The sequence below is a fragment of the Xiphophorus couchianus genome, chromosome 12 (genome assembly GCF_001444195.1).
Source record: "Xiphophorus couchianus chromosome 12, X_couchianus-1.0, whole genome shotgun sequence".
Taxonomy (NCBI): domain Eukaryota; kingdom Metazoa; phylum Chordata; class Actinopteri; order Cyprinodontiformes; family Poeciliidae; genus Xiphophorus; species Xiphophorus couchianus.
Window position 1 is genome coordinate 4,394,833 of NC_040239.1, and position 19,850 is coordinate 4,414,682.

At 36.8% G+C, this 19,850-nt stretch overlaps 1 protein-coding gene across 3 annotated transcripts in view; it reads right to left on the reverse strand.

Annotated features, from left to right (window-relative positions):
* Positions 1-19,850, reverse strand: part of bmp2k (BMP2 inducible kinase) — a 58,881-nt gene that overhangs the window by 26,302 nt on the left and 12,729 nt on the right. For all 3 annotated transcript variants that reach the window (XM_028035072.1, XM_028035071.1, XM_028035073.1), the window contains exons 2-5: positions 5,837-5,955; positions 3,626-3,731; positions 3,284-3,426; positions 1,373-1,494 (exon numbers count right to left, since the gene is read on the reverse strand). In XM_028035072.1, the coding sequence (XP_027890873.1) occupies positions 1,373-1,494; positions 3,284-3,426; positions 3,626-3,731; positions 5,837-5,955 (490 nt within the window). The remainder of the gene's footprint in view (positions 1-1,372; positions 1,495-3,283; positions 3,427-3,625; positions 3,732-5,836; positions 5,956-19,850) is intronic.

Sequence of the window (19,850 nt, forward strand, 5' to 3'; positions counted from 1 at the left end):
TTGTGACTCCAATGTGTTCACCCAATCCAGATTTACCTTTATGTATCACATGCAATGATTTAAAACGTTTTTCTTAAACATCAATAATGCTGAAAGCAAACTTGCAGAGATTTAAAGAGATAAGTCACTTTAAACCTAATAAATCAAAAATCTAACAGAATAAATCAAAGTTTTTCCTGAGTCAGGGCATCCGCAGTTTCTTCTGACTGATCTGATGCAGACGGCAGGTTTACACACAGCCATAAACCGCTGATAAGCGCCACACATTGCACTTTATTCCAGCTGTAAATGTGGGAAAGTTAACAGGCCAGAGCTGACGTAGCGATCAGAGATTTTACTCTGTAAATATAAAACACACAATGGAGAGCAGCAGAGAAAGCCTGCAGCAGTGACCGCCTGATAAACCACCATTTGCAAAGGGTCAATAAAGTCTTGTTTGCCGCCACAGGAGGGAGATCTGCTGCCTGTGTGAAAAACTTAAATTATATCGATAATTCAATTTAGTAAGTGACTCGTATATATTTATTTCACACAAAGTGATGCATTTCAATCCTTTATTTCTGCTAATCTCCAGGATTATGGCTCACAGCTGAGACAAACAGAGGAAAAGTGTGTGAATGCACTGAAGGGAATATTCAGTTGTTGCTTTTTTTTATTGTGAAATAAACAAATCAAATACAGCTAATAAGATTAAGTGAACAATCAGAAACAAAACAAAATGCGTGGAAAGAAAAACTATGCATGTTCTTTACACTGCAAAAACAAAACATTACCAAGTATTTTCGTATAATTTCTAGTGAAAACATCTTAGTACAATTGAAATAAGGCATATCTAACTTCTAAGTAACTTTTCAGTAAGGTAGAGGCGCTTGTTATAAGTAAATAATTCCATAATATTGATGAAAAACTACTTGTTGCGTTGGCAGATAAATGAACTTATAATATGGGAAAAATGTATTTTTATAAGTGAAATAATCTGCCAATTTTTCACTATTAAGGAATCATTGACTTAAAACAAGCTGCTACATCTTAGTTTGGTCTTACTTCACATGTATCAAGATAATTGTACTAGAAACTGGACCAAAAATAATTGGCAGGATTTTGTGTTTTTGCAGTGTGTGAACATACGATACACGGTAGCTGCAATCCACACCTTGTGAATCTCTCAAAATGTTCACCGTTTTCTGCCACACTTTTTCCTTCTACTCAACTTCCCATTAAAATCTTGCTTCTTATGCAATGACCTAAAATCACTGCTGAGTGGATTTTACTGAAATAAAGTAACTTTTAATGATATTCAGGTGTATTGAGATGAACCCATGAAGGAACATTTCTTTCGCAGTGAAAGCCAAGCATGGCGCTGGTAGCTTACTTCTTTATCTCATCCTCCACAGCCGTCACTCCGTCTTTTAGTGGCAACAGAACCTTATGAGTGGAGCTGCCGAAGTCACACAGGACGTAGTTTCCCTGGTCGTTCAGAAGGATGTTTTCAACCTGACGAAACACACAGACAAAACCTTAGAAATCCTCAAACTTTTATATTTACCATCCATAGTTCTGACTGCACTTGCAGCGTTAACACAGGGTTCGTAAAGTGCAAGCACTATAAAACCATTTGCAATGTAAGTTTTCATACTTTTCTAGAGATAAAAACAATAAAAACGAACTGAAGAAGACAGTTTAAATTCACTATTTTATAATATTTATTACAAAAATACAACAAAATCTCATATTTTAAAAGGCCTCTCTTACCCGATAAACCTGATTGGTCACAGAAAGTTACAAAAAAATATATAATACTGGAGTAGACTTTTTACCAAATACTTTTCTTACTCTTATTGAGTAATTTCTTGGACGGTTATTTTTTACTATTACTTGAGTAAAAATATGTTGAAGTCAGCTTGTAGTTTAGATGCAGCAAATCAAACAAAATAACATCAGATGAAAGAACATCACTAGGAAAAAAAAATATGTTTAAAATAATGGCATAAGGGGAAAAAATAAAACTTAAACACCTTTCTATTGTTATAAGATAAAATTCCAGTCCATATGTCTCCAAACCGAGTAGGAGCCCTGCTCACCAAACAATGCAACATTTTCCAGCATAACAGGAAGTCCCTGCTGTTTTTTGCATGTTGTAAATGCTGTTTCTGATTGGTGCACAGCTGTTTGTGAGAAAGTGTTGTCAAAGGTTAAGAGAAATAAACAAATTCACATTTAAAAAACTACAAAATGGAGACACTCGGTTTTCAGGAGTTTTCTGAAACTCTTCCTAGACGCCAACTCAACCAGGTGGAGAAAAATCAAACATGTTAGCACAGAAACCAGATGTTCAAAATATAAAACAAGAAGAGCATCTAATGTTTGCATCTGTTGTCAGCTCAGGGTTAAGGATTTGTTTTTTTTTGCAGTCTCACTTCCCCTGGCGATGCGTGACTGGGCCTCCACGCTCTTTTGTGTCCCTGCAATGTTACGTAAGCTGTGTAGGCTGAGCAGATAGGCGGCAGACAGAGGACAGGCCTCTGGAGCTGAAGGGACAGCACTGTTCAGAGGCCCGTCCAACTGGACGCAGCACAGCGGCCCACTGATGGGGAGAATTCAAACCAGGGTGGGAAAAAAACCACCAGACTCTGAGCAGCAGCAGAACCGAGGTGAAAATGGCTCCCTGCCAAACTCCCAACACAAAATCCACCCTATAAAAATTAAATCAGTCGACAGCTTTCCTCTGAGTGTAGCGCCCAGAATATAAAAGGAAAAGCGGAAGAATGAAGAAGGAGAAGTGAAATTAAAACGAGTCTGCTGATCAGACAGGTTTAAATCCTCGTGTTTTTGTTTCTCATGTGTTTTATGCAAATGAAAGTGAATGTAACAAATGAACTGCAGTGCGTACATGGGTTTATGTTTATGGATCTCACAATTAAAGGCGCATTCATTCCTTTTCCAGGAACTGGGGTCGTTTTCTCAGTCAAAATACAGACGAGAGCTGAGAAACATAAAATAAAATAAAAAATCTGACTTTGTTTACCCCTCGCTTTCTTTTCTAAAAAAAAAAAAATGATTACAATATATTAAAATAGACAGCCTGTCAAACAAAATGGCCGCTCTTAGCAACACGTTTTCATAGCCACCAACAAGCTTCTGTATAACTTTGGTTGGATATTCAACTACTGAACTTGTCAGAATTAGAAAATTCTGAACTTTTTCCGACTATGTTGGACTCTAAGAAAGCAGAGAAAAACAAAACCTGGATAGAAAAGGAAAGGCAGACAGACGCTCTCCTCACCTTAAGGTCTCTGTGAATGATTGGAGTCTTGCATTGGTGAAGGCGAGCCACAGCTTCACATGTGTCGCAGAAGATGTGGAGCACCTCCGCCTCACTGAAGCCCACGTTTAACCGCTGATTCATCTGCTTCACCACCTGACCCGCTGCAAAAAAAACAACTAAGTTTCAACACAATCTACCAATTTACTGAATATTTGCATGTATTAGGGATGGACAATAAATCAATAACTATATACACCAATTGATAATACGTCTGATAGAATATTCAATCATTTGTAATTAAAATGGAGGTTTATAAAGGGAGCTGCATTTTGAGTTTATACTTCCAAAAGGTTTTGGTACCTTTGCAGTACTCCATGAGAATCAGAACCTCCCACACGCTGTCGGAAACGAAGCTGATTGTAGAGTCCAGGTAGCGGACGACGTTCTTGTGGCCCGACAGCTCCTTCTGCAGACGGGAAAAAGAAAAGAGAGTTCAGGATGGAAGCAAGCTCATTTTTACCAAAATATATTAAAAGTTCTACTAAAGGGACGAAATCTATTTATGTAAAAATAAACACTTTTCCACTGTTCTTGTTTCCTTTGGCAGACTATTTAAAGTACAAATTAATTCAATGGAGACAAATCTACAAAAATCAGACTAAATCATTAAGGAATGTTATGAAGAATATAATTTTTGAGGATGGAGGAATATTTTTATTAGATTTTTTTATTTGTTTTTTAGAAAAAGGATAAGGCTGGGCGATTTTATTGATTAATCAAATTTTTGAAAATTTAATTAGGGTAAATCTGAACTTTTTTTCACCACTACACTAATTGGGTTTCCATAATTCAGAGCGATTTTAGCATACCCAGGGCGGCCATCTTGATTGACAAGTTTATTTTACAACTTCTATTTATTTGGACTTTGAATTCAGGTGAATCCTATGACAAAACATTAGGGCTGGACTAATATTCATTATTTATTTTAATCATGAGAATAAAGTCATAACTACGAGAATGCAGTTAAAATAGAAGAATAAAGTTTTAATATTACCAGAATAAAGTCGTAATAATATGAGAAGTATTAATTTTATGAGCACGCCTACATGAGAAACAAGAAAATTAAAATGAGAAATGTTGAGCATCTTGTGGAGTTATACAAATAAGGAAATACTTAATCTTTTAACACATCAGCATCAAATTGGATCCCAGAATAAATCTGAATTCTTACAGTAACAAATTCATTATGATAAACTATACGATAAATGCTCAGCCCTGACTCTCAACATTTATCTTAAAAATACAAAAACTCTCCTTCAGCTCCCCTCCTGTGTCATCGTCCGTCATTAATTTACAGTTTGCACTTTATTTACTCGAGTCTTTAAAGTGACGCTGTTTGTTGGTAGTTAAAGAGCCAGCATGATAAATAAGTGTGGTGTGTTGTGGAAACCAACACACCTAAGGCAATGTCCCAACAGGCCTGAGCTGTGTCAACGTTTAAGATCAGCTGTGTGTGTAGATGTAACACATTGTTCCAGATGATGAGACAGCAAACAGATTCACTAAGCAGGCTGGATGGCTCAGCTCGAGCTTCTCTGGGTCAAACGCTCATAACAACGGTCAGTCAGGCTCAAAGTGTCTGTGAGGCTTCAGAAATATTAAAAATACGATCATTTTAGTGCCGAAAACAGTCTGAGTGTCCCAAAGTAGTCATGCGTGATAGATCAGAGTCATTTGTAGATCGACCAGGTGCATTAATCCCATGTCCGCCTGCGCTCAGCTAAAAGCCTTTCGCTCTCACCAGCCTGAAAATGCTGGAAACAGAATGGGGACGACGGAGACATTTAGATGCAACCTGATTCATGATGTAATGTTTTACTGTGAGCCATGAGGGTTTGTGCTTCTCTAGGAGCAAAAACTGCATGAAAAGTTAAATCCCAGGAAACTGGTGGAAGTTATATTTTCAGATTGTACAGATTACCAAGCATCTTCTATTGTTAATATCTTGGAATAAGACAAAAGTAACTTTAGAAAACCCTTTTCAGCAAGATACGAAAGCTTGCTTAAAATTAATAATAGTTAAATTTTGATTAAAAAGTTCTAGTTCCACTGACAGATTTTTTTCTCATAATGTGGGGAAGAAAATTATAAATTTTATTTGTATAGCACTTCTCTAAACATTCAAAAACACTTTACAGGGATCTAGTAAAAAGGCAAAGAGTACATGTAGTACAAACGCTTAAAAACATAACATATAAAATAAAAACTGTTATAAAAACTGGTTTTAAAAGACGTGTTTTAGATGCGATTTGTCACAGATGTAATAAAATGTCTTGTTATAAGTGAAAAAATCTGCCAATGGAAGTAATAATGATCAATTTTCAAGAATTCTTGACTTAAAACAAGCTCATAGCTTGATGAAATGTTACTTGAGAGTTAGTATTGTCTTGTTTTGAGTGTACTAAGATAGTTGAACTAGATAACAGACATTAATACTTGACAGGATTTTGTGTTTTTGCACTGCAAGCCTTGTAAATATCTAACTGTTCAGTTAAACAGAAAACTTCTCACCATGATCGTGATTTCTCTCTTGTAGATATTCAGGTCCGGCACGTTGTTCACGTACATCCTTTTGAGAGCGCAGCGGACGCCGCTGTGTGTCCGAGCCAGGAACACCACCGAGAAGCCCCCTGGAAAAGAAAGTAAAAACAAATGAAAGCAAATTACCACATTTAACCAGTTTAATGGTGATGAGCAAGAAGAAACAACTCGTTTAACTTGTTAAAAATAAAGACAAATCTCCTACATAACATGTAGCTGTTAAAATCAAAGTTAGGGAAGCATCTTATGAGCAATTTTCTTTTCCTAGTAATATTTTGGGTTCCCAGTAGAAACACGAGGATATTTTGTAAACACTAAGAAAATACTACTCTACGTAGCAAAAGCCTAACTATGCTAAAGTTGCAGAAATCTGAAATAGCAAGATGTATCACACCTTAACTGAACTCTTTGAAACTGCTCAGATTAATCTGTGTTAAAAAGCTTCTATTAATAATTTAAGGGTGTTTTCACACCACCCATATTCAGTCTGCTTTAATAAAACCCCAGTTCGTTTGGGGATGTGTGAATGTGTAATCAAACTCTGATGCACATTAAAAACAGCAAACTCTGGTCTGCCTAAAAACCTACGTTTCAGTTTGTTTGAAGAGAACTCTGGTGCTGTTCAAATGCATATATGAACACAACTTTAGACTGGGGATTGCTCCAAAATCAGGAAGTTGACTGTAGCACAGAGCATTGTGGGTAAATAAAACCAAAACAAATGTGACAGAAATAGCTTGTCGTCTTTTATCAAAGACAAAAGAAAACTATAACTGCTAAACTCTGATGCAACTCTATTTTTGTTTACATTTCTTGAAGGAAATTGCGCTCCGTATCTCCTTCAGAGATTTTTGTATAGTTCTCTTCAGTTCTAAGAAGAACACCGACATGCTGAAATGGTTGTTACTACCACCAGGGACAGAACTAAAACATGCAGGATGTCGGCCCTCGAGGACCAACTTTGGGGACCCCTGTTTTAGGTTATTCAGCAAAGGTCTACTTCATTGTTTGTTTGTTTTTCAGGACTGGTCTGCATCCGATTATCTCAAATACTTGGTCTGATGTCATTCTGAACAAAACAAAAGCTGTGATGTATAAAACTTTTATTCTGCTTCTGAAAACAAATCAAAAACAGTTTGAATGATACTTAATGATACAACCTTAGAGTATTTAAATAAATTCAACATGAACTGTATTATTCTACACTGATTACAGTTTTAGAAACTGCTTGTGATCAGAGAACAAACATGAGTATTCTTGGTTTTCTCCTGCAGAGGATAGTGATGGGAGCAGCTCTGATTACCTTTACAGGTGTGCAGACTAAACGTTGGAGCACAGACTGCTCAGCTAATCTGCAGCATATAAAACTGATAACAGGACCTGTGACAAAGGACTTCCTGAAAACGGGGTGGACAAAAATGTGTTCAGGAAAAAATAATGAGTAAAAACCCATTCAAATTTTCTCTAATGTAGAAGAAAACCTGAGCTCACTGGGTTTCTGTTGGTTTTTAGTTTAGGTTTAAAGTAAAAAAAAAAAAAGACAAGAATCAACAAATTTTGATAGGGTTGAAACAATTAATCAGATTAATTGTGATCAATCAAAACAATCATCAACTAAGTTGGTACTTGATTAATCATTAACTGGAGTAGACACTTAAAAAGAGTGATATGCTAAAAGAATAACACACTCAGTGCACTAATAAACCCAAAATATATTTTACATTGAAAATAAAAAAGCCTTTGACTATAATTCTCAAGTGGGAGTTTTAGCTTCACCTGATTCAAATTCTGCAAAAAAATTAAAAATCTCCTATTAGATATTTACCTATATAAATATTAATTGTTAATGCAAAAATTAATCAATGACTATAAACACTCAAAAGTTCACTATAGAAATGCAATGCTGTTGCATTTTAGGTAATAACATTTTTATTTTCTTATTTTAAAATGGTTTGTAGTTCAATTTCATTGGAATATTTCTAATACTCCAAAATATAAAAAGGTCTAAGTGGTTAAATGAAAAATATGCAGACTGTACCAATTATTTTATCAATTAGTAAAACCATTATTGCAGTCATAATTTCTACTCGACTGCTTGGCGCAAATGTTGATATAAAGATCTACGATTAATATAAAAACTTCAACTTCAAAGGCACTTGTTTCAGAACAAGTTACATTTAGAGAGCTTGTAAGCGTATTTTAAGATTCACTAATTTTAAAGTTTTATGCCTCAAGAGGACTCACCTGACAACAGCAGGCATGTTAGCAAGGTGTGTTTAGCTGCAACTAAACACACTGAGGCAAAGTGTTTGCTTGTATGTAGCTACAACAGTGAGTGAAACAGTAGCACACTTTATCAGATTAGGGATGGCTGATGTTATTCTGCAGCATAGAGCCGGCAGATAATGTGACAAGGATCAACGTTGCTCTGACAGGGCTGCAACAGAGAATAAGCAGCTCAGTGAAACCATGAGAAACTTTAACTCGGATGGTTCGTATCTGTTCTCATTTGGCACCGTGAAGCATCACAGATGACAGAGTTGCATGAAAAGGTTGCAAAAATGTCAAAGAAATGAGAGCAAATCTGAGCTAATGCTTGGAAAATACTGCAGCTTCATTTTTCCAAGTTTCTACAAACGCGACGGGAATCTGTAGGTGCAGAAAACGTGTTTAAGCCGAACGTTGAGAACCTGCTGGTAGAAGCTCATTGATTTACTTTGTGTTCCCAGGATCGCTAAGTGGTCAATTAAACAGCTACATCCGGCTTTAATAGATTTTCTGACAACACTGTTGAGTACAGCGCCGTTTAAAGACTTCAATCTAATGACGTTGTCTTACCTTCTTCTTTCCCAAATAACACAAAACATGACTTGTTTCCTTCTTTTTGTCAAAATCCATGTTTACATTCAGTCATAAAAATCATAATAAAGCTTCTCAGGTTTTACCAGATGGATAAAAACCACCAGGTCAGAGCAAGGGTGGATTAACACTGAAAAAACATTGAAGTAAACCCCCATTTAACATTTTATTGCTTAAAATGTGATTATTAAATCTGCATTAAATCTCCGTTTTGGTTGATGTGTGAAAATGATTAAATCGAACTAGTGCTGCAACAAAAATATTTTACTACATCGATTATTCTGATGATTAATCTTTAAAAAAAAAAATTATAAAAAAAAGTACATTCTGCAGATTTTTCATTTAACCATTTAACCTTTTTTACACATTTGAAATGCATTAAAAATGGTAAATAACTTTTTTGAAATAAAACAGATATTTTAGTGCCTAAAACAATAACAAAGCAGTCTTAGCGCACGCTTACTAAAAAGCAAAGGATGCATCTGGAGAACATATTTACAGAGAGTTTTGGGTTAATTACCGCTCTGAGCATGTTGTTCTTTCAAAAATACCTGACTATAGTGCTAAAAATATATATATTTAAGAGAAAAACTACAGACAGCAAGATATTTAAGGTGAAATGAAAATTGTCTAATTGAAAAGCTGACAAATCCTGCAATGGTAAACATGATAAAGGTGAAACCAGTCAGAAGTTTTAACATTTCATCCCCTGTTCTCCCTCCAAGCTCAAACTACATGATCATGATCCACCTGAATCAAAGCTTTGTGTGCTTCCTTGACAGAGACGTCGGTTCCAGATGCAGTAAATCAGCGTTAGAGTAGAATGGAGACAAGATGTGATGACTGATGGATGTGATGGATTTTATAAGGTGAAATCCATTTAGCCGGGCGGAGAGCCAGGAAGCAGAAAGCAGACGGCTGTTTGAGGTTGTAATGACAAGATGTAGAGGGTGCTCTAATCCTCACTGAAATCTGCACCATTTAAAGGTATCCTCAGAGCAAAATGATTCCTAAAAAGAGATTTAACCAAACCTGACAACTGGCTAATAGTATAACCAACATCAGATGGGATTTACAGCACATCCAAAAGTTGGATCCAACAAAAAGTAAACAACCTAAAACCATAAACCAGGGTTTCCCAGAGTGTATTGTAAGCCTGGTGGCCCGCCATGTTTTACTAGACCCCCCGCCAGGCTAAGCATCACTTGTTTTTAATTTTAGAAAAATTAATAATTGGGGAAGAAAAATAAATAAATAAAAAATATCGCTTTTTTTTTTTTAAATAAATCGTTAAGCCGGATTGCAAGCGTCTCTGTTCTGAGCGTTTCACTCACGGAGCAGATTTATTTCTAAAACGTTTATAGTTTATCCATTTAAAGCCGGAGAGTGGACCAGAAACACAACTGGCGCCTCTGCGTGCTGCAGCTGCTTTATTAAGTTAACCTCAGCGCGGACACAGGCTGACCTGTATGGATGTTTACATCAACCCAGTGTGGGTAGTTATTTTTCTTTGGAGAACTCTACATCAAGGTAACAGTTTAAAACGAACCGCGTTAGCTCTGGTAGCGCAGCTCTACGTGAACCGCAGGAATAACTTGTACTTGGGCGTCTGTTTGCAATTATTTACATCTCAACACGTTGCACAGCGTGTGGCTCTGTCTTCCCTGTAAAGTTTATGTCTATGGTCCCGGTGGGCCGGAGCGTCAGTGGTTAACAAAACGGCGCTAACCTCATCATGCAGGTTTCTCAGTCCCGTGGGAAACTTTCACGCTCTCCTCGTAGTCACGCATCACGCTGGTTTTATATTATTTTATTATTAGTAGTAGTGGTAGTATATGTCCGGTTAAACGGTGCACCAAACCATGTCAAATGCTTTGTCTATGTAGTCAGCCAGAGTTGATGCTCGCGGCCGCGCCGAGATCTGAAAATCTCGTCCCACAAACTTGAGCAGCCTGAACAGTTTCTGTGTATTAAAAACTCAACAGACACGAAATGGAAGAGTTACTAAAGCCACAATACCAGCATTACATTAAATCTCCCGTTTGTTGCGCATCTCTGCACAGTGCAGTGAATTTACATCATCATGCAGGGCCGGTCCAAGGCTGTATGAGGCCTGGAGCAGAATTTGACTTAGGGGCCCCTTTTGTTGCTAAAAACAGAACCTCTAACAGCTTCTGTGTTAGATTTAGTGAAATCTGGGAGAAAGGGAGTAGTTTAATTGGCCAACCTAAAAAGCAATAAATTATAATTGCAGTTTACTAATTTGTATTTGTGGGCAAACAGAGCTCAAACTCAAAGATTAAACTCGCATCATCAGATTGTTGGTATGGTAACAAACCCATTCAACTATGAATGTTGTTCTTTGAACTTTTACAAAGTAAACTCGCCAGCTCCATAAAATCTTACATATAATGTTACACAATTTAAAATCTTTTAATTTATGTATGCTGAAGCCCTTAAACCAAATTCAGCAGCATTGATAATCTCAATAAACAAATGCTACATTTATATATCTGTGGTCTATGTTTATGGGGCCCCCAAAGCCCTGGGGGGCCTTTTGAAGCCACTGATTAAGAAGTGCAAATAATTGCTATTCATTTTAATTGTATTTTTTGATTTGTTGTTTTTAAGACTAGTTGTGGGTTTAAATATTGCTTCACTGGTGATGTCTTCCCATAACATATAATTACCCAGTAATATTTTTACTTTTCCTGTCTACTTACCATCTTTTAATACAAAAACACGGTGGGCTGCCGGTACACCGCCTCGGCGCCCCGACCACCGGGCTTAGCAAGTTTTCTGGGGGAAACCCTGCATGAGGCATTTTAATGATGTATGGATACCCAGAATAGGTCAGACTGGTGCTTGACCATCGTGTTTAAAATATATTAAACATTAGACTCCAGAGTTTGTGTTGCACCAAAAGCTGCTCATAGATCAGTGCGAAGTAGTAGCAGCGTCAACAGTTTTCAGAGGAGCTTTAGTCACACTACGGGATAAAAACTGACATTTCTGGGGTCTGTTTTTGGCTCTTAGCCACAGCTTTGTGTTTCTCACACTAAATATGACTCTACAATATTAACCCAAGTAGTACCAAGCTTTTGCTTACACAAAGTCTCTTACAACAGAAGTGAGCCAGTGGAGAAGATGGACATTGTCCTACCAACCAGTGATAAATTGGCACTTAATAAATGCAAACAAAGCTAGCTAGCAAGGGTATACTAGCAGCTTGTTACCCGTAGCCTCAACCACCTCAAGTCACAGAACGCATTGAAGTAGTATTTGCAAAACTCAAACTTTTACCTGACAGAACATTTCCAGAAGAAAAAACTAAATTACCTAGAATATATTAGATTAAGTAATCCTGTCCTGACAAAATTTAAGACTTGTGGTTAACATATTTAAGGCCAAATTGCAATTTTAAAAATTAAATTAAGACATTTTAAGGTCTTAATTTTAGATACATGAATTTAAGACGTTTTAGAATATCAATTGACAACAGAAGCGAGTTCAAAGCGAAGACCAATATTGTCCAAGCAACCAGTGAAAAATTTGCACTCAACTGTGATAGACGCAAAAATGCTAGCTAGTTAGCTGCCTCAACAGCCACAAGTCACAGAATGTAATTAATTTAAATATTTTTTAGGAATTTGAGATGTTTTAAGGCCTTATCTTTAGATATATAAATTTAAAAATTGTAAAGCATGGTTTCACAATTTTGAGCCTTTGCCTGTGGCGTTACAATCTTCTTCAGAAAGCAACCCACTCCACCATGATGCTGATAGCCTATACTGCTTTTATTTAGTTAAATTTACTGTAAAAATGGTCGTACGGTCCTGCACAAACAGACAAGGCTGCACATCAAACTTGTCATTTTGTCATATTCATTTTGATGAGGAGACAAATATAAATAGCAGCTGTCAACAATAATGACTGGCAGCCCTCAGTGTGTACACAGATTTTCAACAAGTGCTTTTTACAAGGTAAGAAGATTAACTTTCATATGCTTCATAAATGAGTACGTTTGGAACGATACAAGCAAAATATCACATTATAGAGAAGACGTGTGTAACCCCTAGCAACCATGAAAAAAAGCCCCATCATGTAGCCTACCATATACAGAAAAAAAGGTTAGCATCTAGACCTTTGTTCACTTTCAAATGTGTGTAAAGGGAAACGATTTAATCAAAAAACATGTCAGGAGGGAGAACGTATGAGACGGTTTTTAAGTTAACCATTTTTACAAAAGTTGTAAATGGTGAAGAACCCAATTAGGTGAGCTTGACTTGAATAAGTAGACACCAAGGCTATATTGTCAAAAATAACTTAGGAAAACAATCACAGCTTGTCCATTCAATACTGCCAACTTGCACCTCCAATCCGTCATGGCAACTCATGTGATTAAGAGACGTAGTTTCTTTATTGAGCAAAGACTCAATAAATGAAGACCAACAGTTTAATGAACTTAGAAACGGCTGTTCAATCTGGTCTAGTTTCAAGAAGAACCCATCCACCAATGCAGCATGTTACCTATCATGCAATACAAACTAACATATTGAAAGAATTTTGCTTTAGGACAGCAACCTGCAGATGAGGCCATCCATGCAGACCACTCCATGTCCACCAACTGGTTTGCTCTGCAGCTGACTGGGACCATATGCTGCAGGATCAGGTTCTCTCTAAATCACCACCCCGGGGGCTTTTGTTGCCTCCCATGACTGTGCCAGCCATGGAAGCTGAGTGCATTATTCTCCTGAGTTGGTTTGGGTGGAATGATTTGTTGTGGAGCGGGCTTTGTTCACTGTATACAAACTTCGAGGACAAATAAGGGGCTTTGAAATGCAGCAAAACATTTCTAGATGAACAGGAAGCTTAATTTGCAGGAAATGTGTTGCTTTTCAGACTTTTTTTGGTCTGTCTAACAAATATCAAAAATGAGGAAAAAAGTTGCTCTAAAAAGCTAAATTATCATCAAATTCCATATTTATATTATTAAAGTAATTTAATCTCAGGGAATAAACTTTGTATTTAGCCCAACACTAACAAGTCTTTTCCTTTAAACACCCTAGTAAACTCAAACAATAAAAATGATAGTTTTCAATTTAAAAGAAATTCTTGAGCAAATTTAAAATCTTAAAAACACATATTGATCTCAGGTTAAGAGTAAAATTTTTGTTCTTTAATCTTATGATACACAGCGAGGTTCAGTGCAACTAAACCTTTCGGCTAATGCATGAGTGATGAGCATGTCTAACTTACTCAGCCGCCATTAGGCCCAACTAACTGCTATTTACCCTCATCTGCTGACTGGCTGCAGGGTGGACAGGATATGTAAAAACGTCGGCATGAACGCTCGCTCAGCTGTTAGTGACAGTTGGGAGGAAATCCCCAAATTCATCAGGCCAAGATAGGGAAGGGACTGTCGTTTCCGCATGGTGCCAAGTTGGCTTTTCTTTTTTTAAAACTAACCACAAGTGCATGTCAAGAATTTTGGACTCTGACATCATTGATAAGCATGAAAAACAAGGACTTTCAGCAAACACAAAGCTCAGCTTTACATGAAACGGTTCCTCTGGACAGCTTTTGATAAATGACGGGGAGGAGGAAACTAAAAATGAAGCCTCTTGCCTCTGGGAAGATAAATCTACAGGGATGAGTTTGTGGTTTCTGCACAGCCGCAAGAAGCAGATGTTCTTTTGAAGCTTGTCATCATCCATAATGGCACTGATAACCCATCTTTGTAAAGCAAATCCTTACCCAATCGTCCCCCCCTTGCATGAACATGAAGTAAGAAGGATTCTCCTACAGTTGAAGAATCTTTCATCTTCCTCAAGCCAACTTTTAGGAGAGCAGAGCGGTGAACATTTGAGGCACTTCCTCCTTGAGACCCCATCATGAAATATAAGTATATACTGTATATTCATATTTCTGCCATGGCATCAGTGCTCATCATCAGCCATCAGAGGAGACACTGGTGTCTTGATGCGTTGGCGCGACAAGGCCCTCGTAGTTGGGAGTATTTACATACATATGCGCCGTTTTGGGTAAACTGGAGACAAACACAACTTTTGATGAAGTGTGCGATGCTACGAGACATCTGGTGGTGTCAACTGCCATTTACAAATAAAAAAACTTTTTACTCCAAAAAAGAATTTGGATTAAAAGAAATTTGGCATGTTTCCATTAAGTACTGGTGTCCCAATCTGATATCAATATTGGTCCCATATCAGCCAAAAAAATAAATAAATAAAATAAATAAAGAGTATTTATTTATACTTGCATCCTTGCAAAAAAAGCACGTCGCTCCAGCATTTAGTCAGCATTTCTATCCAGCATACGCAAACCAATTGGTTAATATTAAATGGGTTAGTTGTTCACATACCTATTGTTGTTGAATATTGCTCTGAGTATTATCACTTGATCAAACCTTTTCTAACATTCCACACCAGAGTAAGTAATAAAAGTACGTCTGATTCCTGCCCATACTCAAAGTGGAAATATCGCCATCTCATCGGGACTTTGTGTCCTCACATCAGGATGTCAGGACATCCCTACCATTAAGTGGATTTATTTTCAATTTGCACAATGTTATGGTCAATGGAAACGTAGCTACTGAGTATCAGCAACATTAGGGTTGTTCTCTTCCATGTAACAAGTAAAACCGGACTGCTTATGATGATGAAAACCATCAGTCTAGTAAAGGAAGGAGTTGTGCTGAGCAGACGTATTTTCTGTGCCCTCTTCAACTTTAAATCTCTTGACTTCCTTTTCTCTCTCAAAACAAGTTCAGAGGGATTTCCTTTATTTTTTTAAATCTTAAACAGTAAATGTTTTCACCAGAAATCCCCCAGTCATCTTTGAAGACACCACAATGAGTGATATGAGAAGAAATCATCCACAATGCATAAAAAAACCTTGTTGATCCCACTGAGGGAGCAAATTTTATGACTCATGCTGCAACCATCCCATCCATTCGGCTTATCCAAACTCAAGTTGTGGGGGTAACAGATGCAGAAGGGAATCCCAGGATCGCCTCCCTTCCTCGTTCTGAGGCGAGCAGTTCCTGGGAGTCTCCTAGTTGGACATTCCCAGAAAATCTCTGGAGGGAGTTGACCAGTGCATACCTCGACACTTAAACTGAATACTTTTGAAGCAGCTTTGCTACTCAACGTAACCCTGAGATCCTGTGGCAAAAATTTATTTCAGTTGCTAAAATCTTGCATCTTATGGTGTCAGTCATAACTTGTATCGCATGACCAAAGGTGAGGGTGGGAACATAGAGAGTAAATGGAGAGTTGCAACTGCTGCTACAGTTATGATCACTATGGGCCACATCCCACATTTTTTCTCCTCCACATTGTGAAATATGATGCCAGGACTTTTTTTTTGACATAGATAAATGCATTTTGCACTAGAGGTGCAGAAAAACAGAGCAATTTTTTTTTATTCTATACAGAATCACAATCCCCAGTCCTGGAAATTCTGAATCAATTCAAAATGTTTGCTTGATTTTTTGTAAAACTATATTTTGAATAATTCTTTGATTTTTTTTTTTTTTTACATTTATTTAAGAAAAAGCCAAGAATCTGAATATTGGTAATTTAAGAAATAAAATGCTATACACAGACCTGTTTTTGTTTAAATAATAAAAACAGTAAAGTATGGAACCTTATAGTATATGTTCTACTTGTTTACATGGTCGTCTCCTGTGGTCACATAATTTAAACAGAATCTCTAGACAGTTTGAATATAAAAACTTGTTACCAAATTGAATATGGACCCTAAAAATCAAATCATATCACTAAACACTGATTAGCCTCTCTATTTTGCTTTTAAAAAATAGTCTGAATAATCAGACTATTATTCAGCAAACAGTTTTTATGCACAGTTTGGAGGTGTGTGCACACTTCTCCCTAGTTTGGATATGCATGATGCTGTTTGGGCTCCATAGATACTGATCTCAAACTACAAAGGGCTGGATCATAGCGTGTTGTATTTATGAGTGACGGCCGCTGGAAAACATTTAATTATGATAGCATCGCTAAAATTTGTTAGGAAATATGCCTGAAAATTATGATGCAGTGAAAAAATTAACTTGCTTAATAATCCTACAAACAGTCTGAGCCACAGTCCTTTTGTTTTCAGTTAACTTGAGAACATAAATAACCAACTTCTCTTTTCCTTATGAATTATTTGCACTGTCTTAAGACAAACACAAACCTTTAGTAAATATTTAGGTCAATAACAGTTGGAGTCTTAAACAAATCCAGGTAATATTTCCTGGTAAAAAAAAATGTTTCTGTCAGTGCCAGCTGTTCCTGTTAACTATTAATGACTTTTTGATCCTACACACTTTATGAAATCCTCTTAGTTTCAGTAGAGCCCAATGCAGAAGCGGCTTTTGTTCTCAGCTGGCTTAATCACGGTGTAAATAGAACTTCAGCAAGACTTTAGAAATCATTAAAAAAGAAAACAGACTCAACATCAATCAGCAAAGCTCAAGTTGTTCTTAACCACAAAATTAAGAACCAATTTAACTGCTAATTATTCAGACTAGCCCTGTAAGCCATTCCAGGCTAACGAGATTCTATTAATACATCTTTGTTTCTTTGAAGTCCTGAAAAGTTGCAAAACAGCAACACTCCCACTTAAAAATAGACTCTCTGTGGTTTTTAATCGAGCAGTCAAGACATTCTGCACCCGGTGAGCTTTCTCCTGATGCTCACCGGGTTTTATCCACAACCAAAGTCTAAAATGTGACAGTTCTAGATGATAAGAAATATGTAGATTTTTAAAAAAAGAGCATTATCAAAGACATTTTGTTACAGAAAAACCTAATTAATATAGGCCACAGAGCTGAGATACTTGTTGCAGGTCAGATATTTATAAACCTTGGTGAGAAACTCTGAAAGTGCACGGAGGTGGCAGAGGCATGCTGCAAGTATCCTGGACTTGCATGATGGCCGTCTCAGTTTATAGTCAAACAAAAACATCTAATTTCTGTTCTGATTATAAAAAGCTACTTTTCCAACCTTAAAATAGCAAAGTCAGGAAGATTTTCTGACTCAACTGTGCAGAATCCATTAAATTAATGCTTTAGGGCTGATGAGGTTCGTCTTTTCCTTGTAAGGATATCCCACAATCTTCAAAGCAGCTCTGATATTTAAAGTGTGCACAATAAAAATTATTTATTCAGCTTGTGCCTCGTTATTCTTTTCCACTAAATGAAATGATTTCCACCGGCAAGCTCTTATCTCAGAGCAGGGCTGCTTCTCAAGGTTGCTTAGGAATGTCAGTTTATGGCGAACTACGGCAGAGATAACGAGGCACGTTTGGAAGAAAAGTAATTTCATGAATCTAAATAGACGGACAATAAATTCAAGCAGAGTTTTTAATTCTATAAGATTGTGTTTTATACTTATAATTTTAATATTTAACGTCATGAGATGCAACTTGTTATCTGTGACAAAACTGAATGCTTAGTAAAATATCCCGGACCAGGACGGTTTTCTGCATCTGCCTATACTTTTTTTAAATCACTGCAGTTCTGCAGACCCATCCTCATTTCTTCAGTAAAAATAACCAGTTGCTTGGCTAGAGGAAACTACAAAAGCCTTACGTTTACACATCTGTCATCTAAACTTTAATTCTCCATTCTCGTCTAATTCTTTCTGTAACTTTGGCTTACATAAAAGCCACAGAGTTTGACGGGAAGAGTCCACATGTTTACCCTGACTGAGGCTCAGGTGAGCAGTAAAAAAAAAACCCTCGGAAAGCCGGATAAACAGCTGTTCCAAACCGTTTCAGAGAAGCAGCTCCATAAAAGGCTGCATGAAGTGCAGTGACTGGACTTGTTTTTCATACTGGGATCAGTGAGCTGGAAGGTTCTGGTAATGAAACTTTTTTTTTTTTTTTTCCAAGGTCTGCCCTCAACTTCAATTGTTACAACTAAACCAACAAAAGGAGTGGCTCTGCTTTCAGAGACGTTATGGGACTGAGAAAGGCAACTGAAGTAGCAAATTTCAGATTTAATAAGCACATTTAATAATAAGATTTAATGCGTTATATATTTTTATGGCACAAAAAGAAATATGGAGAAACATTCCTTGTATATAACGTACACCGTTTGTCGCACTGATAACCGAATTAGAATTGAACCAATCAGGATTTTCCAGACAGATTTCTCTCTTTTTAAAGTTTGAGAAGTCAATTAAAATCCTGAAGGACTACCTGCTATTCAAAGATTGAAAAAAATGCTGGATATTCTTTAATAGAGCTAGAGGTTTACAGATTTATAAGATTATTCTCATTAATGCATCAAAAACTTACTTCTAAACTTTGTTAACGATAAAGATTGCATGAAGTACTTAAATTTGGTCTTTATGCACTAAAAGATTAACTTTTGGTGCATAAAAGTTGGTGTTTTATGTACTGAAAGTTGCATAAAATGCCAACATTTTATGGTGATGTGTAAAAAAACGCTTGTAGGTTTGATAAATTTAATGAATAGGATGGTTTTTAAGGTTTTTTCTTTAATCTAACCTTATCAGCGGTAAAATTGGCAGATTCTGAGCCTTTTCAGTTTTGTTCCATTGTATATTTTCCATTTATATGAAATTTTCAAAAAATTACTTGTTGCTAATATGAATCCTTTGCAGAACAAACTAATCCAAACCCAAAATTCCCTTTGCTCATTATTCTCTGCCTGTGCTTAGCCTGGTCTTGTGGTCATTAAACTTTGGTTAAATGATGAAAACAGTTCCTTACTGTGAAAACTTGGAAAGTATTGTAAAAGCAAATGTGCGAAAACTGCTTTTGGCGAATCACGAGACCAATAAAAACTTTCTTTTTGTGCTTACATGTGTTGTAACTGCCGATTCCAAGTCTGAAATCAATCATTTAAAACAAACACCTACAAAAAATAAACATATACATTACTGTATCAACCAATCTTGCTCCCACATTTGGTTTCCCGTAATCGTTAGACCAGCAGCGGTCAAAATAATTCATTTTCAGTTTCCTGGAGAGAGAGAAGGCAGAAACAGAAAGGCTGAATGAGCAAGCACAAAGGCAGCGATGCCATCATGGGACCATGAGCTGCATCGCCGTACCACCACTCTCTCCA